The sequence below is a fragment of the Triturus cristatus genome, chromosome 6, assembly GCF_964204655.1.
Source record: "Triturus cristatus chromosome 6, aTriCri1.1, whole genome shotgun sequence".
Taxonomy (NCBI): domain Eukaryota; kingdom Metazoa; phylum Chordata; class Amphibia; order Caudata; family Salamandridae; genus Triturus; species Triturus cristatus.
The window spans coordinates 955,908,127-955,931,120 of NC_140589.1; the positions used below are offsets into that span (position 1 = coordinate 955,908,127).

Consider the following 22,994-nt stretch of genomic DNA (forward strand, 5'->3'; position numbering starts at 1 on the left):
TAAGTGACCTATGCCCCAAGCATTGGCCCACCACCTCCACCCCAGTATGCAGTAATTTCCGGGCGCTCCCACACCAGGTGGTGATATGTGGCCTCCGGGTCCCACCCTTAGGGGAATCGGTTTGGAGTGCCAGGGTTTAGGCAATGAAGCGTTACCAGTGTCATGTATGTCAAATGGAGCAAGCAAAATCTAGCTTGACCCCTCTTTTATCAATAGCAACGCATATCTCCATTGTGCATCCGCAAAGACCTGGTTACACTCTGTCTCTTATTTTGTGTGTGGATGTGTAGTGGGTGTTTGTGCGAACCTTCTCAGATGGCTGTGTAGAGCTGTGTTATGATTCTGTATCCACGGTCTGCCTAGAGTATGTGGTCATTTTTTGGATGGGAAGGTCCCCTGCGTGGTATACTGACATGTTCCCTTGCCCTGAATGACCGACTGCATGTAAATATGGTACCCAGACTTTTTATGTGGCACTGGCATCACTCTTAAGTGTGTGCGCACCTAGGCCTTTCCATGAGTATGTAATGTCCTGGGCATGTCCTGTCACGGAGAAGGGCAAACCAAGTATTCACTCATTGTGGGCAAATGACTACTATCATTTCCCTTAATATAGCATACAAGGCGGTGATGGCAGCATACCATGTCTTTGAAGTCTCAGTGGTGTGACCAGACTTTTTCACCTGTTTTAGTAGGAGTGAGGCCTACCAGCCTCAATTATGTAATGTTCTGCTCTAAAGTGTATGCACAGAACCTTGAGCTGGCATCCCAGATGTACGTTAAGTATGTGCACATGTGTAGTGCGTACAGCTCATGGATAGGGTTGTGTGAGTGAGACTGAGTACTTAATAAAACCCAAGGGATCCATTTTGGATGCCCCATAACTGGTATTGCACAAAATGGAGAATGAGGACAGTAGAACTGCTGGGCTCTGGTTGGAGGGAGGAGTTCCAGACATTTAAGTTTAGGCCACAAGGCCTTTTCTAAGCAAGGGTTTACTGATTAGTCTTCCTAAGCACTGCCATTTGGTTGATGTTAGAAGTGAGAGGTGGGACTGCAGTTTCTCTTGAGTGAGGTGTGGATGTTTCTAGGTCAGCTCTGCCTTTTTTTGTATCGATGATTACCACTTTGTTTGGACAGATGGCAGCTAGGTGCATAAACCTGTCAAACTATCCTGGCTGATGAGGGGTGAAACCCCGAAACCGGTCCTAGGATGTTTGTTTCCGGTCCAGGGAGGACCTGGCCAGCAGTTCGGGCTGGACTGTTCCCATGCGGCACACGGTCAAGACTGATTTGCATATGGCTGGGTTCAAAGTGGAATGGCATGGTGAGCAAAAAACTATGGATTTAGGCCCAGATCTCTGTACTGGGGAGAATGTATGACATTGTTCTGCATTCTGTCCATCAATTGTTGTGTGCATGTGTCACCCCGAGTGGGATGGGTATTCCCAGACGTGGGTCCCGTGCTCTCCATGCCATTGGAGTCAAGCTATCCTGGCTGATGAGTGGTGAAACCCCGAAACCGTTCCTAGGATGCTTGATTCCAGTCCAGGGAGGACCTGGCCTGGCAGTTCGGGCTGTACTGTTCCAATGAGGTACAGGGTCAAGACTGATTTGCATGTGGCCGGGTTCAAACTGCAATAGCATGGGGAGCAAAAAAAATGGATTTAGGCCCAGATCTCTGTACTGGGGTGAATGTATGACATTGTTCTGCATTCTGTCCATCAATTGTTTTTGCATACACCTCATACCCATATAGGAGGGGCTGGACAGATTTGTGCCACTGAAACTCCCTCCTGAAGGGGAGAGAGAGAAAGTGTGCGCGCAGCACCGGGGTGTTGGCCCAGAGGATTTCCTTAAGTTCCGGAGCGGCATATTGCCAGGGTATGGCCCTGCCTCCTTCTCTAATAAACTGCTGCTACGGTCTGTGCCCTGAGCTGCCACCACAAATACTTCTACATTGCCTCTGACTGCGGCCTCAATCCTGCCCTCTCATTGTGGCCCGGTGGCCCTGTAGGTGCTTTTAGATGTGGACTGTGTGTGGGTGCCTCATAGCGCTGCTTCCAGGGCCCCACGAAGGACAGAGCACTCTGTTACAGAGGAGCCCCGCTGAGCCACATGCACTCACCCTGGACTGGCCATTGAGTTGGAGGCCTCTGTTGGAGTGGTCTTTTCCAGTGCAGCACATTTCAGACTTCTTGGGCCCCCTAGCCATCACTGCATGCTCGCTTGCGACACCTGCTCCAAACCACTGCGGAACAGCCTCTCTCACTGGGGGTTTGGGTGGACTCCCCTTCAACTGCTCTTGCCAACCACTCATTGCCTCTGACTTCCTTTTGGGATGCCTGGTGGGCTGAGTATTGGAGTATATTCCAAACACCTTAGGGTGGCTTTGAGTGCCATTGGCATACATAGACTGGTGCGCAGTGCGACACAGCAGGATGACCACATGGAGGATGTAGGAGAGTAGGGTCTGCTTTCTATGTTCACCCCCACTTTTTGCTTTTGCTTTACTGGTTTTCGACTTAGATGTGGCTGTGGGCCTGCTAATCAGACCCACAGCCCTGCTGTTCTCTCTCTAAATTAATACTATGTACTTTAGGTGCATAACCCATTTGGATAGGATCACCTTATTGGCCCCTGTACAGTGTACCCTAGGTACCCAGGGCATAGGTGTACCCTAGGCCTACCAGGGGCTGCAGCATGTATTATGCCACCCCTGGCCTGGCCTTCCATTTTGACACAACTGGCTGATCACTCAGCTGGGGCAAGGTCGTGTAATCACCCCTTGCTTAGGTGTAGTATTCCTATACCTAACTTACATATAGACACATGTGTACCTATCAGTCACTCCTATGGCAGGCCTTGACAATCCTGGAGGCAGAGTGCTTTGTAACATGTGAGATGGTGCTCTAGCATGAGCTGAGCCTGTCTGCAGCTTTCGGAACCTTGTCCTTATAGCTGTTCTATGATATAGCCTACCATATACTCTTAGAGTGCCTTATAATCTTAAACGGTTATGGTAACTATGGTTTGGCTCTATCAAAACATGTCGTGTAAGGTGTCTAACACTAGGGAATAATACCCCCATGCCATTTCTGGACATGAGAATATTATTCCCCCCTTCTAGAGGGAAAGACATGTTAAAATCATACTTCAACTGTTAGCCTCTGACCAAAGCCTCAGCATCACAAAATGGATGCTGCTGCCACGACACAAGTCTGACCTCCTGCAGCTGGGAGTGATCCCAGCCAGGGAGGCCTGGACAATAGGTTTCCTGCTTGGGGAGGTGCTAGCACCTCCCCAGACAGCCTTTAGTGTATTGGGGCAGGGTGGGCTGAAAGGAATGAGACATGCCTGGGGCACACAAGGTGTTCCTTGCATAGTCCAGTTCAAACCGGCGCTGGGGCACTCCAGCCCCAGCTCTGGCGCGAAACTGGACAAAGGGAAGTGGGTGTAACCACCCCCTCCCAGGTCCCACCCATAAGGCGTGACCTAGCAGGTATCCCAGCCCCCCAGATTAGTATAAGAGTGGGAGTTGGGCCTCAAGACTTTAGATTATCCTGAACCTGCAAAACTGAACAGAAACTCTGGACCTTCGACATTCGACGAAAGAAGAAGACTGAAGAATCTCCCTTGTAGCCAAGGAGTGGCTACCCTGTGCAAACAGGCACCATCAAGAGACTACCCTTTGCTTTGCGACCGTTCTACGAGGAACCGACTGCAGAGCCCGACCAGAGCCTTGACTTCCAGACTTCTCCGACCCTCATCCACATCTGCAGCAGAGCTGAGATCCGTGGAGGCGACGAGCGACGTGGGACCGGCTACCTGGAAAAAGTGGCTAGTAACTTACAGCGCAGCTTCTGAGGTACCCTCGAAGTTGTGCACCGGGGATTGAGAAGCCCCAACCCCAAGCACCATCTGCACCGAAGATCAGCCCCCCACACTCCACGAGTCCTGCGTGGGGCCCTTCAGCATTTTCCTGCTTGCCGCGTCTGTCCGGTTGCTTGCCCGCTGGCTAGTGGCCTTTGTGACGACGCACCCTGAAATCTTCTGCGCTGGTTTGGCTCCTCCAGACTGGCTCCCGCTTCTCTGCAAAGAAGAAGCACCCCAGACCTTCCTGGTCTGCACCAGAAGCAAGTCCTTCGTTCTTCGTGGGTTCCGCTTGCCAAGGCTTGGTGAGTCCTAGTCCAACTTCGACGCCGCCGACAGCAAGAGCCTTCGTGGGACAGCTCGCCTCCTGGTCCTGGTCGCCCTCGACGCTTCCTGGTCCTCCTGGCTGCAGCGACAAGCTTCACCTTCACCTGCAACTCTTCACGACATCGCCTGGTTCCTTCCTGGTTCCACGTGGTCACTGGCTAGTGACCTTGACTCTGTCCCTTCTGCTTGCAGGTTTCTTCTCTTCTTGATCCCAGCCTTGGGATCCACCGGACACTCTTCACTGACTGCCTGTCAGCATCTTTCTTCAGGCATCCATAGGAGTCGACGACGAAAACGACGCATCTTCACCCCTATGCACCCGCAGCCTGTGGGCTAGGTAACTTGGGTACTCCGGTGCTCATCAGGATAGTGACTATCCTAGTGTCTAGTTTTCAAGTCTCAACTTCCTAGCTACTCCGGAAGTGTCCTAAATCTACCGTTTTCTAAACTGTACTATTGCTATTGACTTTTACGCATTACGCGTGAGTGTTTCCACTCTGCACACGAATCCCGTGGGCCTCCCACTTCCTAACTAACGCTAGTGTAGTGTAGCCCCAGCGATTCCCTAGGCCTAGGCCTATTCTATTTCCGTGACAGTGGTTCTTATACCACTTACTTAGTATATGGTTTGCGTGGCCCCTAGGGCCTAACTGTATTACTTACCTGTGTGACTTACTGTATGCATTAATAAGACTGTGTTGTACTTACCTCTAATCTCATAAAGAGTGCTGAGGGTTTGCTTAGAATAAATACACTTTATTTTATATATATATCTGTTGTGGTGTCCTTTCATTTGGTATTCAAGGGATTATATATGGTATCACAGCTGGCTTCACATGCCATTCAGAGTTTAGCCTAAGACTGCTCTTGTCCATGCTACCACTAGGATAGCTGGTCTATAAGGTTGACTTTACAACCAATAACCATGAGGGTATTTGGACTGATATAAGGTGTACACTAGAACTAGTGACATCATACATCAGGCCAACTTCTCACAGAGGATATAAGTGCCCTTGAGGTATTCTCTTAAGTATCTGAGTATGGACCCACCTGCCTCCATGGCCCTGCAAAGTCAGACATGCTTGACTTAATCCTGGCGGCAATAAGTGAAACCCCGTTTGCACTAGACACAAAAATGGACACTGTTACCCTGGATTTTGGCATCCTACGTGAACACTGCCAACTTAAGGAGTGGGTCCATAGCAATGAAGCCTCCTTGAAATATCTGGCCAGCTGTGACAACACCATGGCATAGGAACTGGTGGACTTAACTTACTATGTCCGCTCTCTCGAGTGCTTGGTGAAGGACGTGGAGCACAGAGAAACATCCTGCGCATAGTGGGCCTCCCGGAGGATGTGAAGGACACTGACCAGACTCAACATTGAGAACTGGCTTAACACCAACACAGCTGCACCGGGCTTTCCCTAGGTGTTTGTGGTATAGTGCCCATCACATGCCAGCAAGGGGGCACCTCCCACTCGCTCCCAAAGGCCAATTGTTGCAAAACTCCTTAGCTATCAGGATTGCATCCTACAAAAAAAGGCTGAAGGGGCACGCTTATGTTCAACTCTACCAGAGTGATAGTTTTTTCAGGTTTTATTCTAGCAATGCAGAGTCAGAAAGCCTCCTTTCTGGGAGTGAAAAAGTAACTTGGGGAGCTCAGCCTTGAATGTCCGTTTATTCCCGTCCAGACTTAAGGTTTTCACAGCTCAAACTTTCCACTTTTTTGCCACACCAGGGGGTAACCTTAGTTTTCCCTCTTGTACTCTGTTTGCTTTTGCCACAAGTTAATACACGTGTCGCCCAGGGCCTAAATATTGTTTTCTCCGTTGATAGTTTGGCCGCTGAATTCCACTTGTTAATGTTTGTTAAAGGATGTTACCAGTTACAGCAGAGCCCTGTGCAAAGTTCACACACTAGACACCTGGATTACTTCGTTGTCCAACCTCAGATGGGGTTTGCAGATTAACTCACAGTTACGCTTTCAGGCAATACCCTTTCCATATGACAGCCTGGGGTAAATGTCTTTGCAGAGACAGCTCGAGACTTGATAGCCCACTATTTTGCAGAGAATAAGCACATGGCCTTTTGGTAGAATGGGAGGCTTTAAAGGTTTTGAGTATCAAAACATTGGTAGATGTCAGCAAAATGTTAGACCAAGATTTAAAATAAAGCAGTATCCAATATTAGTCCATTAGAAATAAAGTCCTCCTCGGATCTTACCCAGGTGGGATCCTGGTAGATGCCTTGCACAGAGAGCAGGAGCAGCATGCAGATCTTCTGGATTGAATATGGCAGCATATACCCTGAGATCCCACTCAGAGGCTCATAGGCAGTGTAGGCTTCTCACGTGGCTCCAGCACCCACATAATGAGGGCATCCCAATTGACAATCAAAAATCACCATAATGTCCTGGTCCACACGCAGGGAGAAACTAACACACCTCATTATATGAAGTCTACCCAGCTTCTGATGGAGAACGTCTCTGCACCTTTGTGGCGGAGGCACCCCTGTTCGGGTGGTGTTTGGAACCCCAATATCCGAGCGGAAAATCTGTCAATCTTTGCAAACCCCAGTCTCTGATGGCCTGCCTGTCGAGTTTTACGCGACCTATGAAAACTTCTTGATCCTTCGCTTAAGACTCCTGTATGAAAAGGCTAAGTCCATAGGGCAACTTCCCCCACCCCCTCCCATGGTGAGAGAGGCCATAGTCGTGTCGATTTTAAAGCAAGGTCGAGACTCTCTCCCACCTGGCATCCTAACAACCTATTTCAGTTCAGCCTTCTGAATACACACTGCTAATTAAAGTTTTCGATGGTCGCCTTTTACCCTACATCCCAGCTCTGGTCCACGAAGACCAATGCAGCTTCCTTCCACAGTGCAACACCTCACTTAACATTAGAAGGCATTACCACATCCTGGCCAGAGTGACCCACCTCTGGCCCTGCTCTGCCTGCCTGGCTGTGGACTTCACACAGGCGTTTTACTCTGCTAACTTGATTTATATGTTAAATGTTTTTTAAAGTTATGGCCTGGGGCCCCACTTTATACAACTAGTTATGCTACTGTATGCCAACCTAGTGGCCAGAGTCCGAACAGGCCTTTGCATATCTGGTACGTACTCAGTAGCACAAAGGACCAGTTGGATGCCCACTGTTACCCCAGCTCTTCACACTCACCCTGAAACCACTTGCAATGAAGTTCCAAGCCCAGGGTACAGTTTGGGGAATACCACTGCATGGGAAATCCCATGTGGCATATGTACACCAGGATATGCTGCTCTAGTAACAAGATACTGACCTTGATTTGACTACTCTACACATGATCGTCGTGGAATTTGGGAAACTTGCTTGGTCTTCCCTTTCCGGGAGTCCCTTTCAGAGCAGATGATTAGTCTGGGGTAGATGTCGTCTGCCCTTGGCCCCTAGAACTTTCTTATATTTGGGCATTCAAGTCTTCCACACAAATAATGATCTCCTAGAGGGCACCCTTGGTGCCATTAGGTATCTAAGACCACAGGTAGCATTTTGTACCACTCTACTTGATATCCCTAATGTGATGTGTTGCAGTGGTTAAGATGGTAATGCTACTGCAGCCTCGTTATCATAATTCCATTATATTAAAATCCCACATTTTCTTCCTTCTAAGATATTCTGTAAACTAGACACCCTCCTGAATAACCTACGAAGGGGAAATGGACATAGACAAGTAGCATTATCTAAGTCCAGGCTCTCGACCTGTTAGTGGATGGGGTGCTACAGACTACTTCGCTTACTATCTAGCTGCACTATTGCAGCTTGCCCATAGGTAGCCGGGTACCACTTTAACAAGACAGATTTTTCCTGTGCTCAAATCCAGGAGGGTGCACTCCACTGACTGCTCTTGCCTCCCACCCGGACCACCGCAACCTCCGAATAACCCTTCCCTCCTTCTGGCCACGTCCCTGGGATGTTTTAAACTTTTTGCCACCCATGTGAAAGCCCAGTATGCTTAAGCTCCGGCAATACATATCCTGGTTTTCCTTCCCTGGCGATTCCTCTTCTGATCTTCCACCCCCGACGATACCTCTACTGGTCTTCCACCCCTGACGATACCTCTCCTGGTCTTCCACCCCGGCGATACCTCTCCTGGTCTTCCACCCCGACGATACCTCTTCTGATCTTCCACCCAGACGCTTCCTCTCCTGGTATTCCGTCCCGGTGATACATCTCCTGGCCTTCAATCCCGACGATGCATCTCCTGGCCTTCCACCCCGACGATACATCTCCTGGTCTTCCACCCCGACGATACATCTCCTGGTCTTCCACCCCGACGATACATCACCTAGTCTTCCACCCCTGGTGATACCTCACCTGGTCTTCCACCCTCGGCGATACCTCACCTGGTCTTCCACCCTCGGCGATACCTCACCTGGTCTTCCACCCTCGGCGATACCTCACCTGGTCTTCCACCCTCGGCGATACCTCACCTGGTCTTCCACCCTCGGCGATACCTCACCTGGTCTTCCACCCTCGGTGATACCTCACCTGGTCTTCCACCCTCGGCGATACCTCACCTGGTCTTCCACCCTCGGCGATACCTCACCTGGTCTTCCACCCTCGGCGATACATCTCCTGGTCTTCCACCCTCGGCGATACATCTTCTGGTCTTCCTCCCCCGGTGATACATCTCCTGGTCTTCCACCCTTGGCAATACGTCTCCTGGTCTTCCACCCCGACAATACCTCTCCTGGTCTTCCATCCCGACGATGCCTCTCCTGGCCTTCCACCGCCGACGATACCTTTCCTGGTCTTCCACCCCCGACGATACCTCTCCTGGTCTTCCACCCCGGCGATGCATCTCCTGGTCTTCCACCCCGGCAATACCTCTCCTGGTCTTCCACCCCGACGATACCTCTTCTGATCTTCCACCCAGACGTTTCCTCTCCTGGTATTCCGTCCCGGTGATACATCTCCTGGCCTTCAATCCCGACGATGCATCTCCTGGCCTTCCACCCCGACGATACATCTCCTGGTCTTCCACCCCGACGATACATCTCCTGGTCTTCCACCCCGACGATACATCTCCTGGTCTTCCACCCCGACGATACATCTCCTGGTCTTCCACCCCGACGATACATCTCCTGGTCTTCCACCCCGACGATACATCTCCTGGTCTTCCACCCCGACGATACATCTCCTGGTCTTCCACCCCGACGATACATCTCCTGGTCTTCCACCCCGACGATACATCTCCTGGTCTTCCACCCCGACGATACATCTCCTGGTCTTCCACCCCCGGCGATACATCTCCTGGTCTTCCACCCCCGGCGATACATCTCCTGGTCTTCCACCCCCGACGATACCTCTCCTGGTCTTCCACCCCCGATGATACCTCTCCTGGTCTTCCACCCCGACAATACCTCTCCTGGTCTTCCACCCCGACAATACCTCTCCTGGTCTTCCACCCCGACGATACCTCTCCTGGTCTTCCATCCCAACGATACCTCTCTAGGTCTTTCACCCCCGACAATACCTCTCCTGGTCTTCCACCCCAACGGCGTGCTCTCGTTCAGTTATCTGGAGCCATGGTAGGAGATTGGTTTGGAGACCGCGTGTGATTAATTTTCAGAGCATTCTCTACACATGACTCTGCACCTGAACAAGTAGTGCCTTCCTTCTATATGGCAGCATACGTAGAGCTGTTGAGAAATATTGGAACGGCGTCCAACATGCCAAGCCAGAAACAAACACTCTTTCCCAAACGCTTTACACTACGGGTCACGATAGGAGGCTAATCTCTGGTTGTATAAAGCCATTCGCCAACATACCGGTGTAAGCCTGCTCCCTCATATAGAGAAATTGGAGAAAGATCTCAGCCACCACCTTTGTAAAAACAAAAAGGGTGGCAGAAAATTCTAGAATTCCCCTCAGTCTCCCCCTTAACGCTAGATTACAATGCATGCAATTTACGTCTTACATGGGGCCCACCTTATGAAGGATAGGTTTCACCTCATATTTACTGCAGTTACCGAAGATTGCCGCCGATGCCGAGCTGCCCCAGTAAACCTTTTACGCATGTTCTGGGCTTGTCCCTCCGGAGTTTCTTCTGGACAGAGGTTCTAAGAGGCATTACACAAATCACCAGATTTACGGAGACGCTCTTTTGGCCTTTTTCTGAGGTCAGAACCAAGAAGGGTCACCACAAGGTTTAACGTTTATAGATCTGGCCCTAGTTCTAGCCAAATGTTCATTTGCAGTGACGTGGAAGTCTCCTATTCTCCGGCTGCCTAGAGGGGGAATCTTAGACAGTGTACTTCAGCTAAGGGCAGTGCTCTTCACAGGGAAGACGCAAGGAGCCTTCACAAACTTCAAATTGCGAAACATTGGGGCGCCCTGTTGCAAGCACTGATAGAGTGCATCAGGGACGCACCAGGCCCTCCAATCACCTTGCTGCTTATACATCTGTGACTTCATTCTAGTCTTGATGCATTGGATCTTCCTCCACACCCCCTGAGTACCCCGTCTTGGTTCTCCAGTGCAAGCCGTGATTCACGTTCCAGCCCCAGTCCCCCAGATGTTGTTTGTGGCCGCCTTTCTACAGTAGTTACCCCCTGGCAACCTCATTAACAACTTCCTTGGTCGCGATTTACTCACATATAAATTGTACTTATGTTTTGCAGTGCTTCTCGCCCCAAGCATTGAAGTATATTACTATGGTTTAGGTGGTACTCGCTGAGGGGAAAGGGGTCTTAACTAGAGTATTCCCTTTCTTCCTTTTTTTTTAGCTTTATAATATACAATCACATCTGTTTATTTTTTTATTTTTTACTATTTATTACTCTTAACTTGTTTACTTTCTTGTTTATTACTCATCCTAATAATTTGTCAGTTTCAGAATTGCTTGTTGTTTATCCTGTGCTCGTTTAGTACCTTTAATGAGGGTACATTCGCTATTTCTCGTGAAACGAATGTTGTTGGCAAAGGCTAGTTTTAATGATTGTATTGGTTCTATGTAAAAAAACTAAAAAAACAATGGTTTTTTTTTTTAATAGAATCTTCACATCCTCAATCAAGGCAGTAGCAGAACATACCTCCTTCCTTCTGCTTTTTGATTTAGAATATTACAACTAGATTTTGGGTGTTAAACATCTGCTATATTGCTTGTGGCCTTAGGGTATGATGCGTGTCCACATACCCTGAAGAGTGCAAAGCACCAGGACAGAATCCACCTCACGAAGTCTGTTCAGTGATGTCTTTGGAAGTTCTATGCATATAATCTCATAAGATTTCTGTTCCATATGTATGGAATCAATTATTGCTTTATGGATTACTTCAGCTTCAATATTCTGTCCAGTTTCATATTAGGAAGTAGGGTTCATTTACTATTGTGTGTTTAAACTCTCTTCCAGGTGATACTGTGTTTGTAAGTTATTACAACGGATATGTTTGTGGAAGCAACAAGAAAGCGTCCACCATCATAGAACTGAAATGCGCAAAAACAATCGGAAAGCCTACACTTCAAAGGTGAGTTACTATGAGCGCTCTCAAAATCAACACTCAGATTGAAAATGTGGCTATATTGGCCATCGCTGTACGAATAGGTGGTGTTGCTAATATAGCCGAACCCTTGCATCATTTTCGATCATTCAAAATCAATTGACCAGTTGCTCCCATTAGCATACTGCCATAGAAGATAAGATGAGTGTTAAGTTTATGGTAATTGGAAGAGTCTGAAGTGTTTTGAACTTGGCTGGCACAAAAGCTAAATAAACTCAAAAGATAGGACTAAACCTTTTTGTTTCCTTTGTCACTTTAAAAGAATATACATTTCCTTTTGTGGTAGTTTATTGTTAAAAAAGCAGAGGGGTGTAGTGCTAAATATGCCTTTGACTTAAGTGTGCTTCAAAACCTTAAAAGACCACTGGCAAGGACTGATGTATTGGAGACAGTGGCGGTAATAGAAGGTGTGACGGCGTGACCTTTTAAGTGCTTCCTTGTGGCAGAAGCCACTTTTTAGTGCGTTGGAAAGTAGGAATGGTCTCGGTGGGTATTTCTATTCCCTTCATCAGTGAACAATGAACATTGCCTGTGGTAAGGCTCTTTACCCAGTGGTATAGGGAACGGCTTGCTCTATCATCTTAAACGGGGACTACCACTGAGTCTGATGGGCTGGTGAACTGGATCCCACTTAAACGGTAATTTGTTGTTCATGTGCCTCTACGGTCTACAGGTCTGCAGATAAAATGTCAATAAATAATACTGTTGGAGAAACCATGATGCATGTGAGTCGCAGGCTCACATGCACAGTGACAAAAACCGAGTACGGGAAATCATGGAAATTAGGGAAAAACTCAGACCGAGGGACAAATAGAAGAAATTAGAATGGGAGAGTAGAATAGATGGATGGGGTGGATGGGAAAACGGGAAGACGGAAGGAGGATGAAAGTGTGGAAAGAACTTTTCCGAGGATTTTGTTTGCTCGCTTTGCATGCTTATTGTGATTAGAGGTTGGTTCAAGTGTGGGTTGGGTAAAATTTTAATTTTCTAACAATTCCCTTGGTCTCACTTGTTGGTTGCTCAGTTCCTTACTCCAGGTTTACTGACTTTGTGTTCTTGTTCCCTTGTGAAGGGCTGGATTAATCCCATGAGTTTCATGGAGAGATATGAAGGTCTTCAAGGCTGTGCTTGAAGATGTATACTAATATCTATCAGAAAGAGCACCAATCTAAATAAGCCAGTGCCGGTTTTGTTATGCATGTAGCATCTACATAGTTGTAGCTCAATCTTTCTAATTAGGAAGTCTTTCACTAGCTTGTAGTGTTCAGGCTATCCCTTTTGTCCTATTCATAGTTAATTCTGAAAGAGGAATGCATTAAGCTTTGTTTATTTTTTGTTTTATATTTTAGGATTGCTTTTAGGTATTCCCTACACAGCTCATGCGCTGCGAGATGTATTTTTTACAATTCAGTGGGCTAACCACCCACTCACTGCATACCATTAGTTGTTTTTGCTGTCACTCATATGCAGTCTTTCGATACCCTATCTTCCATATGCTTCTCTTTCTTAGGCTTCTCTGCCTTTATTTTGTTGTTTCCTTCCTGGAGTATTTACCATGTACATCTGTTCTTCCTCATTGTTTTACAACGCACTATTTTATTTATTATTATTTATTATCCTTTTAGTATTTCTGGACGTGCAATGTGCTTTCCTACTAGAGCTTCTTATTTATCTTGCTTTCACCTTATCTGCCTCTCTATTGACACTTTAGTTACTTACACCCACATCTGTACTACTGGTACTCTGTTACTCTACGCCACTCTACTCTATGCTACTCCACACTATGCCACTCTACACCATTCCCCACTCTACACCATTCCCCACTCTACACCATTCCCCACTCTACACCATTCTACTGTACTTTACGCAGCTGCACTCTGTTCCACTCCACCACCCCTTTCTACGCCACTCTATTCTACGCCACTCTGCCCCACTCTATGCCACTCTACTCTATGCCACTCCATTCCACACAATGCCACTTTGTGCCACTCCAGTGTGCCAATCTACGCTATGCCACTCTGCTCCACGCCACTGCCACTCTATAGCCTTCTTAGCCACTCCACTCTATGCCACTCCATTCCACTCTACACCACTCCATTCCATTCCACTACGCCACTCCACTCAACGCTGCTCCACTCAACGCTGCTCCATTCCACTCAACGCTGCTCCATTCCACTCTACGCCACTCCATTCCACTCTACGCCACTCCATTCCACTCTACGCCACTCCATTCCACTCTACGCCACTCCATTCCACTCTACGCCACTCCATTCCACTCTACGCCTCTCCATTCCACTCTACGCCACTCCATTCCACTCTACGCCACTCCATTCCACTCTACGCCACTCCATTCCACTCTACCCCGCTTCATTCCACTCTACCCCGCTTCATTCCACTCTACCCCGCTTCATTCCACTCTACCCCGCTTCATTCCACTCTACCCCGCTTCATTCCACTCTACCCCGCTTCATTCCACTCTACCCCGCTTCATTCCACTCTACCCCGCTTCATTCCACTCTACCCCGCTTCATTCCACTCTACCCCGCTTCATTCCACTCTACCCCGCTTCATTCCACTCTACCCCGCTTCATTCCACTCTACCCCGCTTCATTCCACTCTACCCCGCTTCATTCCACTCTACCCCGCTTCATTCCACTCTACCCCGCTTCATTCCACTCTACCCCGCTTCATTCCACTCTACCCCGCTTCATTCCACTCTACCCCGCTTCATTCCACTCTACCCCGCTTCATTCCACTCTACCCCGCTTCATTCCACTCTACCCCGCTTCATTCCACTCTACCCCGCTTCATTCCACTCTACCCCGCTTCATTCCACTCTACCCCGCTTCATTCCACTCTACCCCTCTTCATTCCACTCTACCCCTCTTCATTCCACTCTACCCCTCTTCATTCCACTCTACCCCGCTTCATTCCACTCTACCCCGCTTCATTCCACTCTACCCCGCTTCATTCCACTCTACCCCGCTTCATTCCACTCTACCCCGCTTCATTCCACTCTACCCCGCTTCATTCCACTCTACCCCGCTTCATTCCACTCTACCCCGCTTCATTCCACTCTACCCCGCTTCATTCCACTCTACCCCGCTTCATTCCACTCTACCCCGCTTCATTCCACTCTACCCCGCTTCATTCCACTCTACCCCGCTTCATTCCACTCTACCCCGCTTCATTCCACTCTACCCCGCTCCATTCCACTCTACCCCGCTCCATTCCACTCTACCCCGCTCCATTCCACTCTACCCCGCTCCATTCCACTCTACCCCGCTCCATTCCACTCTACCCCACTCCATTCCACTCTACCCCACTCCATTCCACTCTACCCCACTCCATTCCACTCTACCCCACTCCATTCCACTCTACCCCACTCCATTCCACTCTACCCCACTCCATTCCACTCTACCCCACTCCATTCCACTCTACCCCACTCCATTCCACTCTACCCCACTCCACTCTACCCCACTCTACCCCACTCCACTCTACCCCACTCTACCCCACTCTACCCCACTCCACTCTACCCCCACTCCATTCCACTCTACCCCCACTCCATTCCACTCTACCCCCACTCCATTCCACTCTACCCCCACTCCATTCCATTCTACCCCCACTCCATTCCACTCTACCCCCACTCCATTCCACTCTGCCCCTTGCCACTCTGCCCCTTGCCACTCTGCCCCAGGCCACTCTGCCCCTTGCCACTCTGCCCCAGGCCATACCACTCTACGCCACTCTAAGCCATGCCACTCTAAGCCACGCCACTCTACACTACACCACTCTCCTCTTTGCCACGCCACTCCACTCTATGCCACACCACACCACACTACGCCACACCACTCTACCCCGCTTCATTCCACTCTACCCCGCTTCATTCCACTCTACCCCGCTTCATTCCACTCTACCCCGCTTCATTCCACTCTACCCCGCTTCATTCCACTCTACCCCTCTTCATTCCACTCTACCCCTCTTCATTCCACTCTACCCCACTCTACCCCACTCCATTCCACTCTACCCCACTCCATTCCACTCTACCCCACTCCATTCCACTCTACCCCACTCCATTCCACTCTACCCCACTCCATTCCACTCTACCCCACTCCACTCTACCCCACTCCACTCTACCCCACTCTACCCCACCCCACTCCACTCTACCCCACTCCACTCCCACTCCATTCCACTCTACCCCCACTCCATTCCACTCTACCCCCACTCCATTCCACTCTACCCCCACTCCATTCCACTCTACCCCCACTCCATTCCACTCTACCCCCACTCCATTCCACTCTACCCCCACTCCATTCCACTCTACCCCCACTCCATTCCACTCTACCCCCACTCCATTCCACTCTGCCCCACTCCATTCCACTCTGCCCCACTCCATTCCACTCTGCCCCTTGCCACTCTGCCCCTTGCCACTCTGCCCCTTGCCACTCTGCCCCTTGCCACTCTGCCCCTTGCCACTCTGCCCCTTGCCACTCTGCCCCAGGCCACTCTGCCCCTTGCCACTCTGCCCCTTGCCACTCTGCCCCATGCCATACCACTCTACGCCACTCTAAGCCATGCCACTCTAAGCCACGCCACTCTACACTACACCACTCTCCTCTTTGCCACGCCACTCCACTCTATGCCACACCACACCACACTACGCCACACCACTCTACGCCACTCTACTCTACGCCATGCCACTCTACTCTATGCCACGCCACTCCACTCTATGCCACGCCACTCCAGGCCACTCTACTCCAATCTCCTCAATGCCAGTCTCCTCACCACACCACTAGCTTTTAGCCATGCAGAACCAACATGGCTAAAAGACATTGGCAAGGCCAATAGCTCTCACTTTGGCAAAACTTGTTGGCTTTGCGAACACTTTTTGTTTGCTGAAGGACTAATGGTGTAGTGACTACAGTGCGAGCCACTCTACGCCATTCCACACAATGCTACTCCACTCAATAGCAATCTACCCTCTATTGGCTTTGCCAACGCTTGTTGTTTTTTGAAGGACTATCAGTGTAGTGACTACACTGTGAGCCACTCTACGCCTTTCCACTGTGTATGCCACTACACTCTACGCCACTTAGTTCTCCTTTATATCACTCTGTTCTACTAAATGCCAGTCCACTCTACTCTTTGCCACTCTATGCTATGCCTCTCTACTCTATGCCATGCCGGTCTGTGCCACTCTACTCTGCTCTACGCCATTCCACTCCATTCTTTGCCTGTCTATTCTATGCTTCCCTACTCCACTTCAGCCCTCTTTGCCACCCAACTCTGCCCCTTTATCCTACGCCCCTACACGTTACTATCAGCCACTCTACACCAATTCCATTCCATACAATGCCACTATATTCTATAGCAATCTACCCTACCCAAATTAAGGCCAACTCACAGTCCCTCTTAGCTGTAGAAACTGCACAGCACGACTTCTCTCATCCTCTCATAGGTTGAAGCGGGGAGTACACGTCCTCTACTGTGTGGTCACTTGGTGGAAGTCAAAGAGCGGATGGTGCTAACACGGGAAGCTGAGACATAATTACACAAACTCACAGTATGTCACAAAATGAAAAGAGACAGGAGTGTGGGCACATTTGTTTTAAGTCATCCTCCCAGAGGCATAGCTTGGAACATCCCTACCCCTCTTCCCCTTTCTCAGCCCCCAAATGAAAATGTACTCAGAACAGTTGTTACCAATAACAGAAAACTATTGAATATGATCCAGAGTGGGAGAACATATGTTGTGGAAGAAGGAATATTCTAGATTCACATCCTGTGCATTATTCTGCCACCTCTTTGGAATTTGTCTTGTAATCCAAGGATTTACAGAGCCCAATTCTGGTTGTCTGTGAAACTGGTAGATCCTACATGATTTTAGTGTTTCCGGTTACAGAAAGGTGTAGATGAACACATAATTCTTGCTGCTCACTAAATTGTTTTTTATTTCTCTACATGCATTTTCTAGCATTGACGAAGAGAAGTGCGAATATCATATTCTTTGGGAATCCCGAGCAGCGTGTGCGGTGAAACCAGAGGTTGTTAATGTTGTGAATGGAACGATCATTAACCCCAGCAATGGGAAAAGTGCCGGGTTAGGAAACCTTTTTTTCAAGTAAGTTAGCTAATTGTCTTCCTTTCCAAAAATGTAAATCATGTGGACAATCAAATTCATCTTCTATTATCCACAGAAACTGGTTGCGTCTGCATTCATGTCTTTCGTCTAACTCTTAACTTGGTCCTCATTTATTGCAAGGGTGACACATAAAAGCATAGGTCTTGTGCTACCTGGCTGTGTCTTATGTATGATGTTGGTGCTCAAGTTACTGATATTATGCCCTACTGTAGGTGTGTGTGTGTGTTTAAAGTGATGTTATAATCGGGTGATGAAGTCGCACAAAATCTAGCACTTTAAAAACAAAAAACCACAGAGACCTCATGTAATCAATGTGATAGATTACTTTGTGCCTTTCAAACTGGAACGTATTCCGCAAGCTACACCTAGAACCCATGTTCCATCACCTCCACCCAACCCTCAGCTTACCCTAACACCATAGATGGCCAGGTCATGATCCCAATCCGCCCACCCACTGCGTGGATGGCCAAGCCCCTGCTGTGCAAGGCAATTGGCCTTATTCAGCGGGTGTTGACTGCAGGTCCTGGTCTCTACCAATTCCTGTACCGAACTGCTCTCACGCCCACCTGACACCACAGGAAGCCAATCCCCAGTAGACACTAAACACACGGATCATTTTTTCAAAAGATATACATTTTTATAACATTTTCATAAGTACCACGGTACCCAAGTTTGAGTCAACTAGCAAGCCTCACCCCCATAGTATCTCAGTAGCATGCAAGCTTCACCTGAGGACCCACACTACCATGAGGGGTGAAGCTCAAGTGGCAGCTCCCACAGGAATAACTTGGAACTTTACAGACTTGCCACACTGGGTCCCACAGGAGTACCACAGTGCCAACAACATATTTTTTGTAATATTAGTTTGGCCACTGGGAGAGTCTATCTGGGTCCCTACAAATGCTAGGAGGTCAGGATGTCTGTACTCTGCCCCCATCGATTTCTTTATTTTTTTCTAACTTATGAACACAGGGACAGAGTCTCCAAGTTCTGTAAGGGCAGCTTCAACATTTTTTTCTCTATTGTGTCCAGCCAATCAGATTATTCGGTACTGTGGTACCGATTCTGATACTGTGGTACCGAAATGACCGATGGGACAAAAAGCCCTCTCAGCCAATCAGAGTGCTTTATCTCATGAATTTTTGGTACCGTAAACCAACTGACCAGATATACCAAACTTTTTAACCCCTTCAAAACCAACCCAGGCACATCTTTGAACGCAAATTTCTCAAACAGCTGGACATATTTACACCAAAAAACAAAGCACACTTTCTGAGTAAACTAATAACATCTGCTAGAGACTTCTAGCTGCAGATTCTTTAACATAGAATTATCTCCAGGTATCAGACTGGATCTGGAATTGTGTTTGTGGGCAGTACCCATTGCCTGATGGTAGGTGGCATTGTTCAGCTTCGCGTGGCGTCGTCCACACTGGAAGTGACGTGCATGCACTGTGCCTATATAGGCACCACCCCAGCGTGCTAACATCAGTTCTTTTCTTTCAGTGCCAGTCGGCGCAGATCTGGAGAAGAGCTACTACCAGTCGCTTTTTGACTCTCCTTTTTTCGACCTTTTGTAGGCAATTTTTTTTTCAGACATTTTCTCCTGGTGTGGCAAACATGTTCACAAGGAAGGCTGGTTTTAAGCCTTGTGGTGCCTGCCACCGGCAAATGTCAGTGAAGGACCAACAAATAGTCTCCCTCTGGTGCCTCAAACATGACCACGAGACCTGAATCGATTTTTGCGTCATGCACCCCAAGGCCTTGAGGAAGCGCTCCCATAAGCTCCTTGCTGTTCAACGTGCTATGATCTCAGTCAGGAGGAAGTTCCTGGGATTGGTTGCGAATCCACTTCAAACACACGTTGTCGCACGCAAAGTCATCCTGTCATTTGGGTAAGTCAAACAGACATAACAAGAAGTTAAAGATGTCTTTGACCTCACCCAGTCCTTCGAAGTTATCTGACAAGACACGGAGTATCACATTCGAGGCCTGGCTCCGCAGTTGAACCTGGGCCGTTCCATACCTTCCCAAATTTCTGGGACCTGGAATGGGAACAACCCCCACCTAACTCCAGGAATTTTTTGAGGCCATGCATCTCATATTTGAGCAGGCCGCCCCCACTGGAGCACCTTCAGGGCCCATGGGTTTGGGAGGGGCCCATACTGGCTAACTCTGGCAGGTTGTTCCCGGCACCAGTTGGGCTCTTTCGATCTTGTGCATAGAATAATTGCCCACTGCCCTCGCCCTGCTCGTGGGGACCCCAGTTTCCATACCAAGCACCCCACTCTGGAAAGCTTGGTGGTCCAAGCTGCCACCTCTAGGGTCAGTCCTGGTGCGTTCCCTACCTCTCCCTCAGATAGGCAATCAAAAAGGCTTAATACCTATTGGAAGATGTTCTCTTCGGCCAGCCTTGCACTTCAGTTGGTGAACACCATCTGCCTTTTGGGCTGATACGCCTATTCAATCTTGGACTCAATTGCACAAGTGCTGCCTATGGTCTCAGAGGAGGCCCGAACCATACTCTCCCAGCCTATTGCTGATGGGAGAGACACAGTAAAGTTTACCATACTGAGTGGACTGGACATGACTGACTCTCTGGGTAGAGCGATTTCAGAGGTGGTCCTTCGGCTCCATGCCTGGCTGAGAACCACTGGCTTTTCAGGGGATGGCGACACCCTGCTTATTGACATGACCTTAGATGGCTCTCTTCTTTTTGAAGGGATAAACTCAGCACTGGACTGCTTTAAGGATAGCAGAGGTACAGCCAGGCACTTGGGCTTCTCCATGGCTCCTCAGCAACCCCAGTCCACCTTCTGCCTCTCATGGCCACGGAAGGTGTTTCCAGCCACATCCATAACCTCCCACCCACCACGGCCAACAGGCTTCACAGGCTTTTTGTGGCAGAGGATGTGGGTCCCATAGACCACGTGAGACCCACATCCTCACGTAGCCTCCTAACCCCTTTTAATTTCCCCTTTTTACCAGTATGGTCATCCAGTGGGGGACAGGATATGTCATCACCTTCACCAGTGGAGGTTGGTAGCATCATACCGTTTCGTCTTACATATTGCCCAATGGGTCTACACCATCCACTTTGGGACTACCCCTCCACCCATGCCATCCACTTAGGACTAGCTTACGGCTGACTACTACTCCTTGCTCTGCCAGGAAGTGTCGGCTCTCTTGGCTAAGGGAAAAATCAAGCGGGTGCCAGCATCAGAAGTGGGTTATAGTTGCAATTCCAACTTTTTTATGGTGCCCAAACAGGATGGAAGCCTTTGTCCTATTCTAGACTTGCACCTACTCAATCTCTTCATGAAAAGGGTGAAATTCAAAATGATCACACATGTTCTGTCTACAGTGGACCCAGGAGACTGGATGGTAGCGGTGGACTTACAGGATGCATATTTCCACATCCCCATCCTGCCTGCCGACAGACATTACCTGAGGTTCAAAGTGGGTCAAGAGCACTTTGTTTGCCATGCTCCCCTTCGGTATTTCCAGTGCCCATTAGGTGTTTACCAAGGTAATGGTGGTGGTTGCAGTTCATTTGCGAAGGTCAGGGTTTCCAGTCTTTCCCTACCTCGATGATTGGCTTTTAAAGGCAGGCTCGTCGCAAGCAATCGTCTCCCACCTTCGGATTACGGCAATCCTGCGCTTGCTGGGCAACACTAGCAATGTACCAAAGTCACTCCTGACTCCCTCTCAGACGCTCCCTTTCATTGGAACTGATCATGACACAGTACACTTTCTGGCCTATCCTACTGAGCGGCGAGTCCAGGATATTCAGGCAATGACACCTATGTTTCGCACTACCACAGACAATACCACACCCATGTGGTACTGCAACAGACAGGGCATGGTAGGATCATGGAAACTTTGCACTGCAGAGTGCACGCAAAGTCTGCAATTTTGTGCCCTATAGCTTCCTAGGTAGCTATTGCTTGGAGATGCTTTTTTCTCAAGTGAAGTTCAGGTCTCCTGTATGCCTTTCTGCCAATACCACTTCCTGCCCAGAGTTATCAAGGTGGTCAAGAATGACCGGTACCAAGTAATTCTTGTGGCTTCGGATTGGACACAGAGAGTGTGGTATCCTGAGCTGTCAAGCATGAACATCTGTCCCCCGATCAGGCTGCCTCTTCAAGATGGTCTTCTGTTGCCGCAACAGGAGAGGGTCCTACACCCAAAACTGTGCACCTTTCAAGTTTATGCATAGTGATTGAGCAGTGACCGCTGACTGCTTTCGATCTTCCTCCTGAAGTCTGTGATATTATTCTAGTAGCCAGGCATCTTTCCACCAAATAAATATACTCCTGATGCTAGAATAAATTTGTAACATGGTGTGCACCTAGTAACATCTGTGCTCTCTCTGCACCCCTTTCTCAGGTTCTTCTATTTGTTCTACCCTTGTCCCCGCAGAGCTCTGCTCTGGGCAGAGTTAAAGACTACATATCAGCCATTTCAGAGGTATTTAGGTTGCTGGGCCAACCTTCATTAAGTCATCTGTTGTGATTAGCTTCCTCAGGGGTTTGCAACATAGGTTTCCTCCCATGCCATTCATCAAGCCCCAGTGAGACTTAAACCTCGTCCTGACCTTGTTAATTTGTGCGCCCTTTGAGCCACTGCTCAATTGCCCTCTCCGGTTATTGACCATCAAGACTACTTTTCTAGTGGCCATTACATTGTCCAGGAGTGTTAAGGAATTGCAGGCACTCAGTACACCTTCTATCTGTTCAAGCTAGTACTACAGACTTGTTTCTCATTCCTCCTGGGGGTTATGACTCCTTTACATGTAGGTCAGAATATCACACTGCCTACCTTCTCTGCTCCACCTTCTCCCTTCAAAAGAGGAGGAGAGACTCCACTGTCTGGACCCAACAAGAGCGTTGAAGTTCTACCTTGATTGCACAAATGAGCTCTTGGTGAATGAACAACTCTCCGTGAGGTATCTAGGCTGCCAAGAAAGGAAATGTTGTGCAGAAACTGACCATCCCAAGATGGATTGTACTCTGCATAAAGATCTGCTACGCATTGTTTAAAATGCAACCCTCTGAGGATTTGCCTGCTCATTCCACCAGAGCCAAGGCTGCGACCACTGCGTTAGCCCATGG

General features: G+C 48.8%; 1 protein-coding gene across 1 annotated transcript in view; it reads left to right on the top strand.

The window, feature by feature from the left end:
- Nucleotides 1-22,994, top strand: part of IGF2R (insulin like growth factor 2 receptor) — a 1,674,612-nt gene that overhangs the window by 1,529,516 nt on the left and 122,102 nt on the right. Inside the window, exons 42-43 of the mRNA XM_085611652.1 lie at nt 11,592-11,706; nt 17,714-17,860. Of these exons, the coding sequence (XP_085467778.1) occupies nt 11,592-11,706; nt 17,714-17,860 (262 nt within the window). The remainder of the gene's footprint in view (nt 1-11,591; nt 11,707-17,713; nt 17,861-22,994) is intronic.